The 12,675-nt window shown below is 41.4% G+C and overlaps 1 protein-coding gene across 1 annotated transcript in view; it reads right to left on the reverse strand.

The window, feature by feature from the left end:
• LOC112559657 (CD109 antigen-like) overlaps positions 1 to 12,537 on the reverse strand; it is a 36,039-nt gene extending 23,502 nt beyond the window's left edge. The window contains 23 exon segments of the mRNA XM_025230992.1: positions 1,646 to 1,703; positions 1,980 to 2,135; positions 2,358 to 2,507; positions 2,662 to 2,711; positions 2,714 to 2,852; positions 3,440 to 3,502; positions 3,843 to 3,944; positions 4,542 to 4,588; positions 4,591 to 4,672; positions 4,674 to 4,729; positions 4,732 to 4,756; positions 4,969 to 5,200; positions 5,607 to 5,708; positions 6,173 to 6,257; positions 6,525 to 6,564; positions 6,879 to 6,900; positions 6,902 to 7,002; positions 7,184 to 7,254; positions 7,663 to 7,816; positions 8,150 to 8,175; positions 8,459 to 8,619; positions 9,227 to 9,287; positions 12,266 to 12,537. Of these exon segments, the coding sequence (XP_025086777.1) occupies positions 1,646 to 1,703; positions 1,980 to 2,135; positions 2,358 to 2,507; positions 2,662 to 2,711; positions 2,714 to 2,852; positions 3,440 to 3,502; positions 3,843 to 3,944; positions 4,542 to 4,588; positions 4,591 to 4,672; positions 4,674 to 4,729; positions 4,732 to 4,756; positions 4,969 to 5,200; positions 5,607 to 5,708; positions 6,173 to 6,257; positions 6,525 to 6,564; positions 6,879 to 6,900; positions 6,902 to 7,002; positions 7,184 to 7,254; positions 7,663 to 7,816; positions 8,150 to 8,175; positions 8,459 to 8,619; positions 9,227 to 9,287; positions 12,266 to 12,395 (2,113 nt within the window). The 5' untranslated portion in view covers positions 12,396 to 12,537.
• Positions 12,538 to 12,675: the final 138 nt, after the last annotated feature.

Raw genomic sequence — 12,675 nt, forward strand, 5'->3', positions numbered from 1 at the left:
GTCGAAACAGCGGCGACATCCATCTTTGTGTGCCACATTTTGAGAACATAATAGACGGAGTTGTTCACTTGTAAACCCGGAGGTTGATTTCAGCTTAACCAAATCTTGATCTCAGTTTCATTAGTGAAGGAACATGGAGGTGAAATGTATACAAAAACAAACTTACAATGCAGTGACCACAGTTCAGATTTTTTTGTGGCACCTGGTGTTTCCTTCAAAACGTTTTGTTAGTGAAAGATTACAAATACAAGTATTTTAAGAAACAATAATGAAAAAATCTAAAGCAAAACAAAAAATGAACATTGAAACAATAAAGGAGTACCCCAACTCCACTGCCCCTTACAAAAAAAAAGCCTGAAATAAAGTTCCATATAGCCCTCGCTAAATGTATTGATGTTGACATCAATCTCGACTTTTCAGATTATACTTCTCAGCTTTGCGGTGCCGCTTATAGTAAACAATCAACACCATCTTGACATAAAGACACGTGACACTCGTTACCTGTACACAACAGTAATTATCGTCAGACCCTGCCCTGTGAGAATGTTGTCCATCAAAAGGCATCATGTTTTGTCAGTTTGATAACGGGACTAAGTTGCTTATTAGTTCAGAAGATTTTTCACAAACGATTTTATAGCAATGGTAGAAAGCAAGGACCTATGATGCCATAGTCAGGGAAGCGGACTACTTGAGTTCAATGGGAGGTAACTAGGTATCCGAAGTTTTGTCCCCTGTGGGTCGAGTTATTCTCATCGGCCAGAAAATCACGGGAAAGGGGGACCAAGAAATATCCGAAGTCTAAAAAAGACTAAGTCGTTTAGAAGCATGGTGCATTGATGGGTGTTCGTGGTATGTGGTGTGTGTGAGAGAGATTATGAGTGATTGTGTGTGTGTGTGTGTGTGTGTGTGAGAGAGAGAGATTATGTGTGATTGTGTGTGTGTACCTGCGTGTGTGTGTGCGCCTGTAGGCATAGAACCTTACATCTGGGAACAGAAACCGGTGAGTACCGACTTTATACACACCAGTGCTGTCCGTCATACTCAACAGACTAACCCCATGTTTGACAAACCAGTGTCAAAGAAGCAGTACGAGTTGATAATAAAATCAAAATATCTAGTCCATGAACAAGTAAAACCTACCAACATCATCCGTGTTCACTGAGTTTGTCTCACACATTGACAAACACAATGTAATTCACTCGACAAACATCTGTATGACATGTGATCAGAAGACAATGTGATTTCTCTTCCTTCTGTTCACCTTCCCATGTCCACACTTCTCTATCAAACTCCTCCTATTTACGAAGCCAGTTTCTGTGTAAGGACTCACTGAACTGTGAATATTTCAGATTCACGAGTATGACACGTTTCCACTTGTGGTTGTCTTAAATGTTTTGCAAGAGAGCGACAAGAAATCTTACAACAAAGTTTTGTTAATGAAATAAACAACCATGACAGAGTAACACACATTTCTCTGTGAAAACACACTGTAAATTCTGTAACTCTAGTTGATTTGTTCTAAAAATCGCAGACAACGATCCTGTCCAAGTCACGGCATGGGGAAATATTTTTCTTGCTGCTCATCGTGTTTTTGACCGTTAGGGGGCGGCACTGGGCCTAACAAAGTATATAAGACAGTACTTACAGTATGGCTTGACATATTGATAGATGAGAGCATCCGTCATGACCACGACTCCGGCATTCTGTTATAAAGAAACTACATGAGTGCACTGACGAGCTTTTCATTCGAAAATTTGAATCTGTTATTACTTAAGATTTATTTGCAATATTATTAATTATTATTAAGTAAATATTAATTTATCTATTATAATTAATTTACTTTTATTAAATATTTTCATCCTCTGTAGCTAAAACTACTTAACCATATGTCAGACTTAACCAACATGTTAAATTTTTACCGGTGTGAAACAGATACCCAGAGGAGAAATAGTAACACCGTGAGGCAGGTGCAAGCTTACCTTGAAGATTTGGTTGGCGTCACTTCCGCCGTAGTATCTCGGGAAGGGGAACCAAATCATACGTTTCCGCCGAGCAATGGCGCCGAACGGGAGGACATCAATGTAAGGGGAACTTGCTGTTTCAATGGTGTCGTATGTCTTCAGCTCTCCGATCACCTGCGAGGACAGGTAAGGATCTACAGTAAGATGGTGAACACAACATTATTCATCTCCAGCACATGGCTAGTCCTGGCAGCTGTGACTGAGGCCGACAAGCTAAGATATTATAATGCTGTTTCGGTAATTGGAGTACCCTGCCATTTTCACTCATTACAAAGGATGTCTGCAAGCAACTTTTAAGAGTAGCAATAATGTTTTAAATGTCTTGTGGCTACTCGCCTGCTCCTGTGTGATGTCATTTCCAGACTTGAGGAGCAGCACTGACTGGTCAACGGCGAGCAGGTAGGCAGTGGAGCGAGGCGTGGCCGTCACCTTCACCTGAACGTTTTCTGCTGGCTGAGCCTCGACCCTGTCCACACTCACCGACACCTTGCATGAGAAAACACACAGATTAACACAGATGAACGCACGTGTGATGTAACAGGTCAGTTCTATGCCTTATATTCTCTCTCTCTCACACACACACACAGTGGGAGAGAGGTGAAGTTGGACAGAATCAGAAGACTGGCAGAGGCAACCGTACCTGGTTCTTGAAGGCTCCGTCCACATCGAAGCTGATGGAGTCGGTGACGATTCGCCGTCGGACCTCACGTAGTACAGCACGATGCGGGCGTTGGGAGCCATGGCAGAGGTCACGGGGGTCGAGAACAGGAACGAGGTCACGCCACCCGCGGACACCTTGCCGGTGGACACGATGGACCCACGGGAGAGTATCTGTCACGAACCCAAATCATGCGATGAGCTGCAGTATGATACTAGAGCCTGTGAGTACAAGCTACACAGACTTTAGTCGGTTTCGAGCTTACATGATATTGTTTTTAAAAAAAAATTGTAGAGCTTTCTGAGTGGGCCTTATGTAATTTTCAATATTTTCAATATCACTATGCAACGGTTTGCTAAAGCAATAAAACAAAAATTGTTGGAAGTATTTTTCACTTATTCTCAACATTTATTTTTCAATTTATTCTTTATTCAACATTCTTCTTTACTGAACGAAGGAGCACTTTTGTTTTTGTTTTTGTTTTTGTTCGTTTTCTGCTTTTGGTTCTTCTCCATGATTTTGAATTTTCAATGTATTACTGACAGTTCCATTCGCGTGTCATATAGAATATTCTAGAGTAGCGACCAAACACAACCGTTCTCTCGTAAATGGCAGAATCAGACACAGATCATCATCTCAGTATAATTTTCACATTTTTTTCATACAGAAGAAGAGCGAAATAAATGTTTTCCTGACAGACGTTTTATGACAAATTACCTAAAAAATGTTTATAGATGACATGACATGTCTGTCAGCTTACCTGATAAACCATATCGTTGATTGGCTCTGTTGACCTGACTTCAAAGTCGACCTGGCCACCAGCCTGCATTAGTAAAAGTAGACCAAAATGAAGCCAATAATAATAATATTATTAATAATAATATTATAGTGGTGTGTATTAATTAATGTATTATCAGATAAGACATTTGAATGAACGGTTGATTCTCGACGTATATGAATGAGTGAGGAGGAAAAAAAAGCAGGACTGGAGAGCACGACACACCTACCCAGGCTTCCCCCCTCTCACCCCTCACCCGGAAGTGTCTCCATACTCACCCATGGAAGTGTTGCGGCCCTAACCTTAGACTTCCATCAGTTCATGACAGACCAGTTCTCTTTAGACTGAACTATTTCAGAGGTCAAAGTTCCTTTTGACTACTTACCTGGAGTCTGGTAGTCGTGCGAAGGAAAAGCTGGATGTAGTTGTTGCTGGGAGAGTAGCTCCTCTCGACATTGGAGTACACGCTGACCCCGCCATACTCCGCCTGTAATGACAAACACAACTCACTCTCGTCATCTTGAGTTCCTTCAACCCTCAGAAAAAAGTGAGACTAATCAGTGTGGTCGCTAACATATCTGATGATAAACTGACACAAATGTTGCTCAAGATCTGATGAACTCACAACCAATGATGGAGAGAGCTGCTAATCTAATCGATGTTTGTTATTAGTATTTAAAGGCTTGTTGAGAAGTAGGTTATAAAGTAAGGAAGTAGTTTATTGGACATTAGTTCCAAAATGTGCTTCTTGTGATGGATAAATTGACAAAAAATATACTCGGGTTGGTCTTTAATGACATGGCTTTACACTTATCTATGTTACAAAGCGATTATAAGTTCAAAAAACAAAAATTCTCAAAACCAAAACAAAATTTTCAAAAATCCGAAATCAAATACTAAAAACAAATCAAAAACACAAAACAAAAAACAACAAAAAAACAAACCCCAAAAAAACAAAACAGGAAAAAATATTCACAGAAAACATTAAAAATTACGAAAAAACTCAATAAAAATGAAAACAAAATCCACAAAACTAAGACCAACAAGTCCTGTCAAAACAAAGTAAAGAACACGTGGCACTGACGTGGATGTTGAGGCTGGTGGCGTTGGCGGGCACGGACAGGCGAAGGCGATGAGACCGTTGTCGGGGACTGTGAGGGTTTTGGGGCCCAGGTCAAAGTTGGTGGTCTGGGGGTAGTAGTAGGGGTAGGGTGTCGGTCTTCTGCTCCACCTGGGCCGTCACCGTGGTTCTCAGGGTGGCCGTCTTGCCGCCGCGTTACTGACCGGCTGGCCGTCCGGCTGGGAATTTTAGCTGCACGTGCAAACACACGAACGCAGACATATGTACACAGACATTTTGAAATCAAAGTATAAACTGTATCAAAAGATCACGTGCGACACATATCCGCACCTTGTCTCAAGACCTAGATATGGCCATGTCTCAAGACCTAAGCATGTCTCATGACCTAGGTATAACCATGTCTCAAACAGGACGTTGACTCAGGACTTACGTATGCTGTGTATTCAAGAGCAGGCTTGAAGGTCTTGGGGTTGGAAGAGAGGAACTCCAGCTTGTAGGGCTGGGTGTAGGCCGTGACCTCGGAGGATCCACTGAGTGTGATTCCAGTCAACGTCTCCGTCACGTTGGCCGTGAAGTTGATGGCGCCGGCGTACACCGCGTTGTTGCTCAGGCGACGAATTTCCGCATGGGAAGACGATCTTGGCCTTTCCTTCACTGTCCAGCTGTGGAACACAAACACCTTTTTATGAGCTCAAAAAACACTTTCCCGTATAATTAATGGATTGTGCTATGTTTACGTGTACAAAGTCTTCTATGTGTAGATGGGCAACAGATATTTTCAACACAACATGGACCAACTTTCACCAAAACAAACCAAAAAAATAGGACTAGTCTTCTTCATCTGTTATCGCCATTTTAAAGCCCTTATTCATAATCTTCCTTCCTGTAAATAATTCAAGTATTCCTTCTTAGTCTTCCGATTCGCGTACGAATTAAACCCCACTTCTGTAATTTGCAAAAGACTGCCAGCAGACCTCCTTATTGACAAGTTACTGCTCAGATGATGACAGACAACATAATTTAACTCCGATGTCTGTGTGAAGATTCATGAGCAGACAGAAGAGTTACCTGGATTGTCTGCTGAACAGCGCCCCATATCGCTGATAGTAAGCATTGGTCAGCTTGGCCTCAACAACGACCGGTCCCGCCACTGGCTGTCCATAAGTGTACCTAACGCACAGAATCCACAGAAAACTTTAGCAGCAACAACTCTTGATGTGGAGATAACATGAACTGGGACTAGTCCACGAAAACTGAAACAATCCGTGCACAAGTCAACGCTTATGAGAAAGACATGGATGAAAATAAATATGATTTGACTGCTGTTTGAGACTATAAACCCCTTCTCTTCTTACATTCCGGAGCCTACAGGAGACTGGTTGCCAACATTTTAGACATTAAAGACACCATCGTAGAGGTTAATACAAGATGGTAGTCTGTGCAACAATGTATCCCTTCCAGCCATAGCTTGCAAGCTCCATACAATAAATAGGTACAGACTAGGACACTTTGATGCTTGTTTATTCTATGATTTCCAAGTACATTCAAGAACATGTTTATTTATTTATTTGTGTTATTTTTCAATATAATCTAGTGTAAACATGAGTGTACAGTACTAGAGGGACGGAACTCACTTGGCCGTCACGGAGACAGGGATGGACTCTGCAGTAGTCAGTACATAGGACGGCAACTCCACACTCACCTCGAACTTGGGCAACACTAAAATACAAAGAACAGCAGTACTAGAACACAAGTACAGTAGTACTGAAACTGAAAGTACAGAGTACTAAAACAAACAACAGCACTTGAAACAGAACCTACACTAAAACAACAACAATCAGCGCTAAAACGAGTCCAGAACAACAGTGAAGAACAAACAATAGTCGTTGAGTGTTTATGTGTCTGATAATAAAATACCCAACATTAATTTCTCATATACACGTCTTTTTCTAAGAAAAGGAGAATAAATAAAAAAACGAAACCCACCATATTCTGCGACAGTGAATACTTTCTCTTCTGAGGAACTCTGAAACAGTGAGAAGAGAAACATTTCAAAATAAATACATATCAATAAAACACTAACATGATCAGACAGTTGAACCTGTTCTAAATTTAAAGAAACCAACTAAACATTGTTCGTAATGTATTCATTACCTTCCCGTCGCAAACTATTTAAAATTATTCCGAACAAATCGCAAGCATAACCATCAATGATCCTTTGTACGACTGCGAGTTAGCAATTTTTCTTTTTTAACAAGAACAGCTTGAGAACCATTCCATCTTAATGCAAAACAACAAATTATGATCTTCTAGAAATCAACTCTGATTAGTTGCTCTTACATCGGCTGTGGCCTTGATTTCCATCACCCATGACCGGCAGGGTTGACAGTTCCAGTTCTTTGGTGATGACCCCATCGGTGGCTGATTCTGCGAGCCACTGCTTGATTTTGTTGGTGTTGGGGTCCTGAGCATGCCAAGAAGTGGATGAAACAAATTGCCAGATAAAACACATCTCGCACAAAGTGAGAAAATAATGTCCAAGGTTTAATTGTCTCCACTATCTATAATATCAGCTTGCCTGCTAAGAATCTTGCCTTAAGGACAGAAGTACGATATTTTCATGAAACAAAGAAGGACAAACTCACAAAAATCTCGATGTCTATCGGACCCGTGTACAGCGTCAGGTCCGGGTAGGCAGCGAACACCCTGAAGTTAACTGCAACATGATCAGAAAATTGACCAAAGTTCAAATCGAAGCTTCTGGCTTGTGAGAAACAGCTTTTGCTCCCACATGTCTTCTTAATACACATGGCGGAATACGGGATATTGTTGTTATTTCTTTCTTTTAAATAGGACTGCCATTATGAAGCTGGCAAACATAGTGACATTATTTGGCAATAGACCAGTTAAGAAATTTCTTTAGACTCAACGTGTTTGTGTGTGTGCGTGTTTTGGAGACCGCACGTGCAAGTCAGTAATTAAGAGAGACTTGGGGGTGGATGGAGAGAGGGATGAGTGGATGAGTCTATGTCTGTGAGTGTTGTGGAGGGAGATGTGCGAGTGAGTTTGTAGAGCATAAGAAGGCGAGGATAACAACGATGCGACTACCTGTCCCAACGCTTACCTGTCTGTCCAGGTTTATACATGGCCTTGTCAGTCTGTACAAAGATAGATTTCGACTTTGCAGAGAAAGCCAGGGTCGTCTTGTTAGCGAAGGTCAGGCCACCGGAACCGGAAACCTGCAGCTCATAGCCGCTGCCCGTCAGATGATCGGGTATCTGTTGATTGGTAAAAGATTTTATAGTTGAAATAAAATGTACATGTAAACGAAACGATGTAGTTTACATCTAATTTACATTAATATTTCAACACAATAGAGATTGTGATGAAAACGAAGCAAAGCACGAAGCCTGGGAATTTTGTGGAGAAAATATAAAAATTTGAACAAAACTACTGCTACCAGAGTTCATCATTAAATACTTTATTATGATTTCCTCAAAGTGCACGTAAACACATAAATAGGTTTTCTTTGTGCTCTGTCTGAAGTTTTCTCCATTCTAACAAAGTAATGTATGTTTAAATTCTCTGTCAAAGGAGAAGCTGTCTCTTACCTGAAGATCAATTGCTCCAGGGTGACCTGAAAAGAGATGAAACTCAAATCAAAATCAGGAAAAGTTTCTTCTTTGATGTTTGCAGGAAAAGAAAAGAAATTTATCAAGACAGTATAATATTTGAAATGTTTGCCTTTCGTTACAATGACTGGACACGAAGTTGCTCTCAGGTGGGCCTTTAAGCCCGCAACTCGTAAAGTAATGAGTTGCCTGAACCTGAGGAGCATGAGCGTGTCAGGACCTAACAAACATCACGTGATCACGTGAGTCTCAAGTCCTGACAAACAAAAAGCGAGCGTGCTGTCCTACCCTCGCGGAAGGTTTTGGTGGCAGAAACGATCTCGGAGTTGTTGCTGGTGCGGACGACGGAGGCTGTGACAGAGACGTCGGCGGTGGCGTGGAGGATGTTGACGCTGACGCTCAAGTCCATGCCAGGTCGCATCTTGGACGGCGCAACGACTACATAGGTACTGTCATCACAACAGACGAGTGGTGGATGGTAGCACGTGCACAACAGGAACAATCGTGTGACATATTTCCTAGGGCGCCTATATAATAGCCTTTACTTATGTCCGAATTTATTATGGAATATATTTGATAGGAAATGTTTGTCCGCCGTTATCCTTAGCTCCCTGACAACCTATCATGAGGACAGGAATACATCCAGAAACTAGATCCACTGTGTGCACTGATACACATTCATGTACTTTTTAAATGTTCAAACTGCTTCGCTTATCAACAACATTGCATTATCACAAACTGTCGACATATCATACCAGATTAAACTGAAAAAAAAATGACTTGAGTCTGATCTGTGGACAGGAGACTAACAGATGTTACTTGTCACAGGCTCAAGAAAGACATTAAGAGGAGAAATCGTGAAGGTCCCTGTGCTATCAGCACAAAATTTGCTTTCAAAACTGAAAGTGACATAAATAAGTTTTCTTTTAAAATGCGGGAAACCTGTCTAAAGTAGTAAACATGGCAGAGTAAACAATGCATGAAATAACCTTCATTTCATAACTCTTAATAATATATATATATATTATTTATATTCAGAAATAACAAGGTACTTACTCTTTTGCCAGGATGCCGGCCACAAGGGCGGCGATTACAAACGTCCTCAACATGATGGACGCTGAAACAAGCAAAGCACAACACAAAGTTTAAATCACATAATGATAGTTCATACATAATATTATTACCACCCTTACCAACATTTCTGATGATTTCTCTTCCCTGTGTCCACTTTTTGCAAATTATTGACGATTATCTCAGCTTCTGTGATGCTTGAATCCTTGTGAAGTGACAAAGTAACTTTGGTTCCCCGTAGTGGTGTCGGGTAAAGGGATTGTAAAGGCAAAATAAAACTGCTGAGAACCTAGTAAAGAGTAGGATCAGCTTGAATCTCGTCTATTTTCGTGTCTGTTGATGGTGGGGGGGGGGAAAGTTGAATGTTTTATGGATGTTAAGAAGAAAAACTACACGGGCTCTTTCATCTCTTTCGTCCTCCGATGAGGTCGTCGACTCCAGTGTCCATGCAGTCCTGGCGTCTGTATTCTGTGCACGGTGATGTTTGTGTGTATGTAGACAACGAGAATAACTCATATTCGCTGAAGCAGTATCTTGAAATGAGCTTTATCTACTCATTAAAAAAAACCCGCTACTTTTTTAATAACAGTTGCGCTCCCGTTTGTCTTTAACATTCTTAGCGTTCCGTTAACCCCGAAAACGCAAACAAAACATTGCCACCAGGTGGCAGCACAATCTGCCCCGAGCTCTACTCTGAATCTTGATCCAATCAGGTCACCCCATGTGACGCTCGGAGTTTTGACCGAGTTTACATAAAATTCCCCCGGGAGGTTAACGAGTGGTTGACTCGTATTCTTTCTTGTCGCAAGTTTCACATCCCGGATCTGGTACAAGCATCGACTTCAAGGATTGACAGTGCTGAAATTCGGTTGAAGCAACCGTTGACGTCCGTTTTGCTGACGAGCGGGTGTTAACACCCGTTTACCGACATCACACACTCACCTGATGGGCGACAGATTATTTGCTTGTGTTAGTTTTGCATCGAAACACAAAGCCCATCCCCAACCTTAGACCGATACTCAGTCAAGGAGGCCATTGAATTAATATATTATTATCATCATCATCATCTTGTGGTATCAAAGTTATTATTTGCAAGCATTGCTAAATCTAGGGTAACAGGTCTCAAGCCCTTAATCAGCTGATCCCTGTACACTATTAAAACAAACTTCTATGTCCTACAGTGAAGGTAGATACGGTACATTGCAACAGTCGTGTGCTGCTTCCATGGGGAAAACATGTTATAATTCCTCAAACTTTTACACGAGAAAGGAACGTTAAGGACATTATTTTAACCTTGCTCCAAACTGTTTTGTTTCAAGTGTACAACTTGACATTGCTGTCATGGTACAGGTAAGTGTCAGACATACTCTACAAATGATGAGCTGAGAAAACTTGTTGCGTCAGCCATTGTTTTCCAATTCGTTGAACTAACTGAACAGGGCACAACTTTAGCAAAAAATGATTCAAAAATAATTTAACAAAATTGTCTCTGTAAGGATATTATCAACGTTTGCTTCAGACTTACTGCCATCTCCTCTCTTTTTTTCAATAATAACTTACAGCGCACTTGTTCAGGTTGTATTCAGCTCTCTGAAGGGCTGCAGACACCCAAGCAGATGGTTTATAGTCATTATTAGTATACATACCAAGCTGCTGTGAAACAATCTGGCTTTTTTATGTAGGTTAAGTCATCTGTCACCTCCTGTCATGTGCCTCTCTGCATTTGTCGCGCACAGGATTGTGCAAATAAACACCAAGCCTCTGTAACAGCAGACGCCGCAACGATGGGAACCCGGACTTGACAGTTTTATTTGTGGAGGTAGTGGCAGACAGCAAATTCGTCAAAAACCAACGAAGCTAGATGAGATGTCCACTTTGACACTTCTAGGGAAAGCTTCCCTCAAAGCTACACATAAGCCTTGGGTTAAATCACGAGAATCAGAGATGATCACCCGTTTGGTGTTTTTATTATTATTATTTTACGGAAAATTCTGAAAATGGAACTGTTAGTACGAGCTTTTGGTTGCGGAATTTTTTTCACTTCCGTTTCGTTCAACGCCCGATCCTTGTCTTCTCTCTGACATTGTCACCTGTCTGCCGTTGCCAAGGGGTAGCTGGCATGTCACTGCAAGCAAGCGACCCCAAGGAATTTGCCAAAAGACTTTCGTCTCTCAGTCCAGACATTTCCATTGGCATTTAAAAAAAACCGGAAGCAGACCCTTCTGAAATCATAATACAACTGACTAAATACAAACCTAGCGAAACAAAAAAAAAAATCATTTTGCGTGTGGTGCTGAAATGACATTTTCTTACACGCCAGTCGAATGCCATTCTTCATCACGAGAAGTCCAGAAAACATCCAGTTACTGAGAATGGTGCATAAGGAGGAAGAACACAATTTGGCACCATATGTGTGTGTGGGTATTAGAGAGATGTCCTGCTAGTAATATTTGTTGTACCGGCGTGACTTTCTCTTATGTTCTGGAACAAGCAATGGAGGTAACACAAACAATGTTGGCTGTGGGCATCCCAGATCTTGCCAGCCACATGCTCACCCTTGCCAGCTGTGGACACTTGCTCTTGCCAACAGTGGGTGTGGTTAGCTCCTGTCAAGCTTACTGGATTTGATGGAGTGTAAGTGGAGGAACAGGTTTTAGGAGGATAAGGCTCTCTCGCGACTGGAATTTCTTTTTTAAATGAAAATAATGCTCGCCATCTTCTGTATCGTAACAAGCAGAAACTGGATTGCTAGATAATCATTTTCTCCATTGTAGACACACTCTATTCCATGGAGAATTTACACAGTTTCGATGTATATCATCATCATCATCATCATCATCATCAATCATCATCATCATCAAATCATCATCATCATCGAAATTATTTTCTTCATAATATTTTGCATTGGATGGCAGACAACTTCGTCACACACACAAATCAAAACATACAGCAACAGTAGTTCGCCCTTTCCACGTATAACAGGGAAGCCCTTAAACAAAATCTTATCAGGTTCACGAGGCTTACCTTCAACATGCAGGCAGAGAATGACTGCACACCTGGGTAGCTCGTCGTTATTTAAAGTACGCCCCGTGCCACGTGGTCCTCTATCCGTCGCCGCTATCTTTACTCTGAAGTCAACATTTGTCTTTGTCATGTGACCACCTTCAAGACCAGGATTAAAAGCCACAGTGGGAGTGTATTTAAACGCGACACCACAAAAGAAACCTGTTTACGAATGTTTGTTGTGTTTATGCGGAACAGGAAAGTCTACCTTAAAAACAGTTAGTTCTATTAAATTGTTAGCTGATGACAGTGAGTATAAAGTTCGGGAGCGAGTCCGAAGTAAACACAGTCTTCATCCTGTTTAGGCGTGGACGTGCGTGTGAGTTCCTTGTGTGTTTGCTCGTTGTTTGACACGTAAATAAACATCCGCC

The sequence above is a fragment of the Pomacea canaliculata genome, linkage group LG3 (genome assembly GCF_003073045.1).
Source record: "Pomacea canaliculata isolate SZHN2017 linkage group LG3, ASM307304v1, whole genome shotgun sequence".
NCBI classification, from domain to species: domain Eukaryota; kingdom Metazoa; phylum Mollusca; class Gastropoda; order Architaenioglossa; family Ampullariidae; genus Pomacea; species Pomacea canaliculata.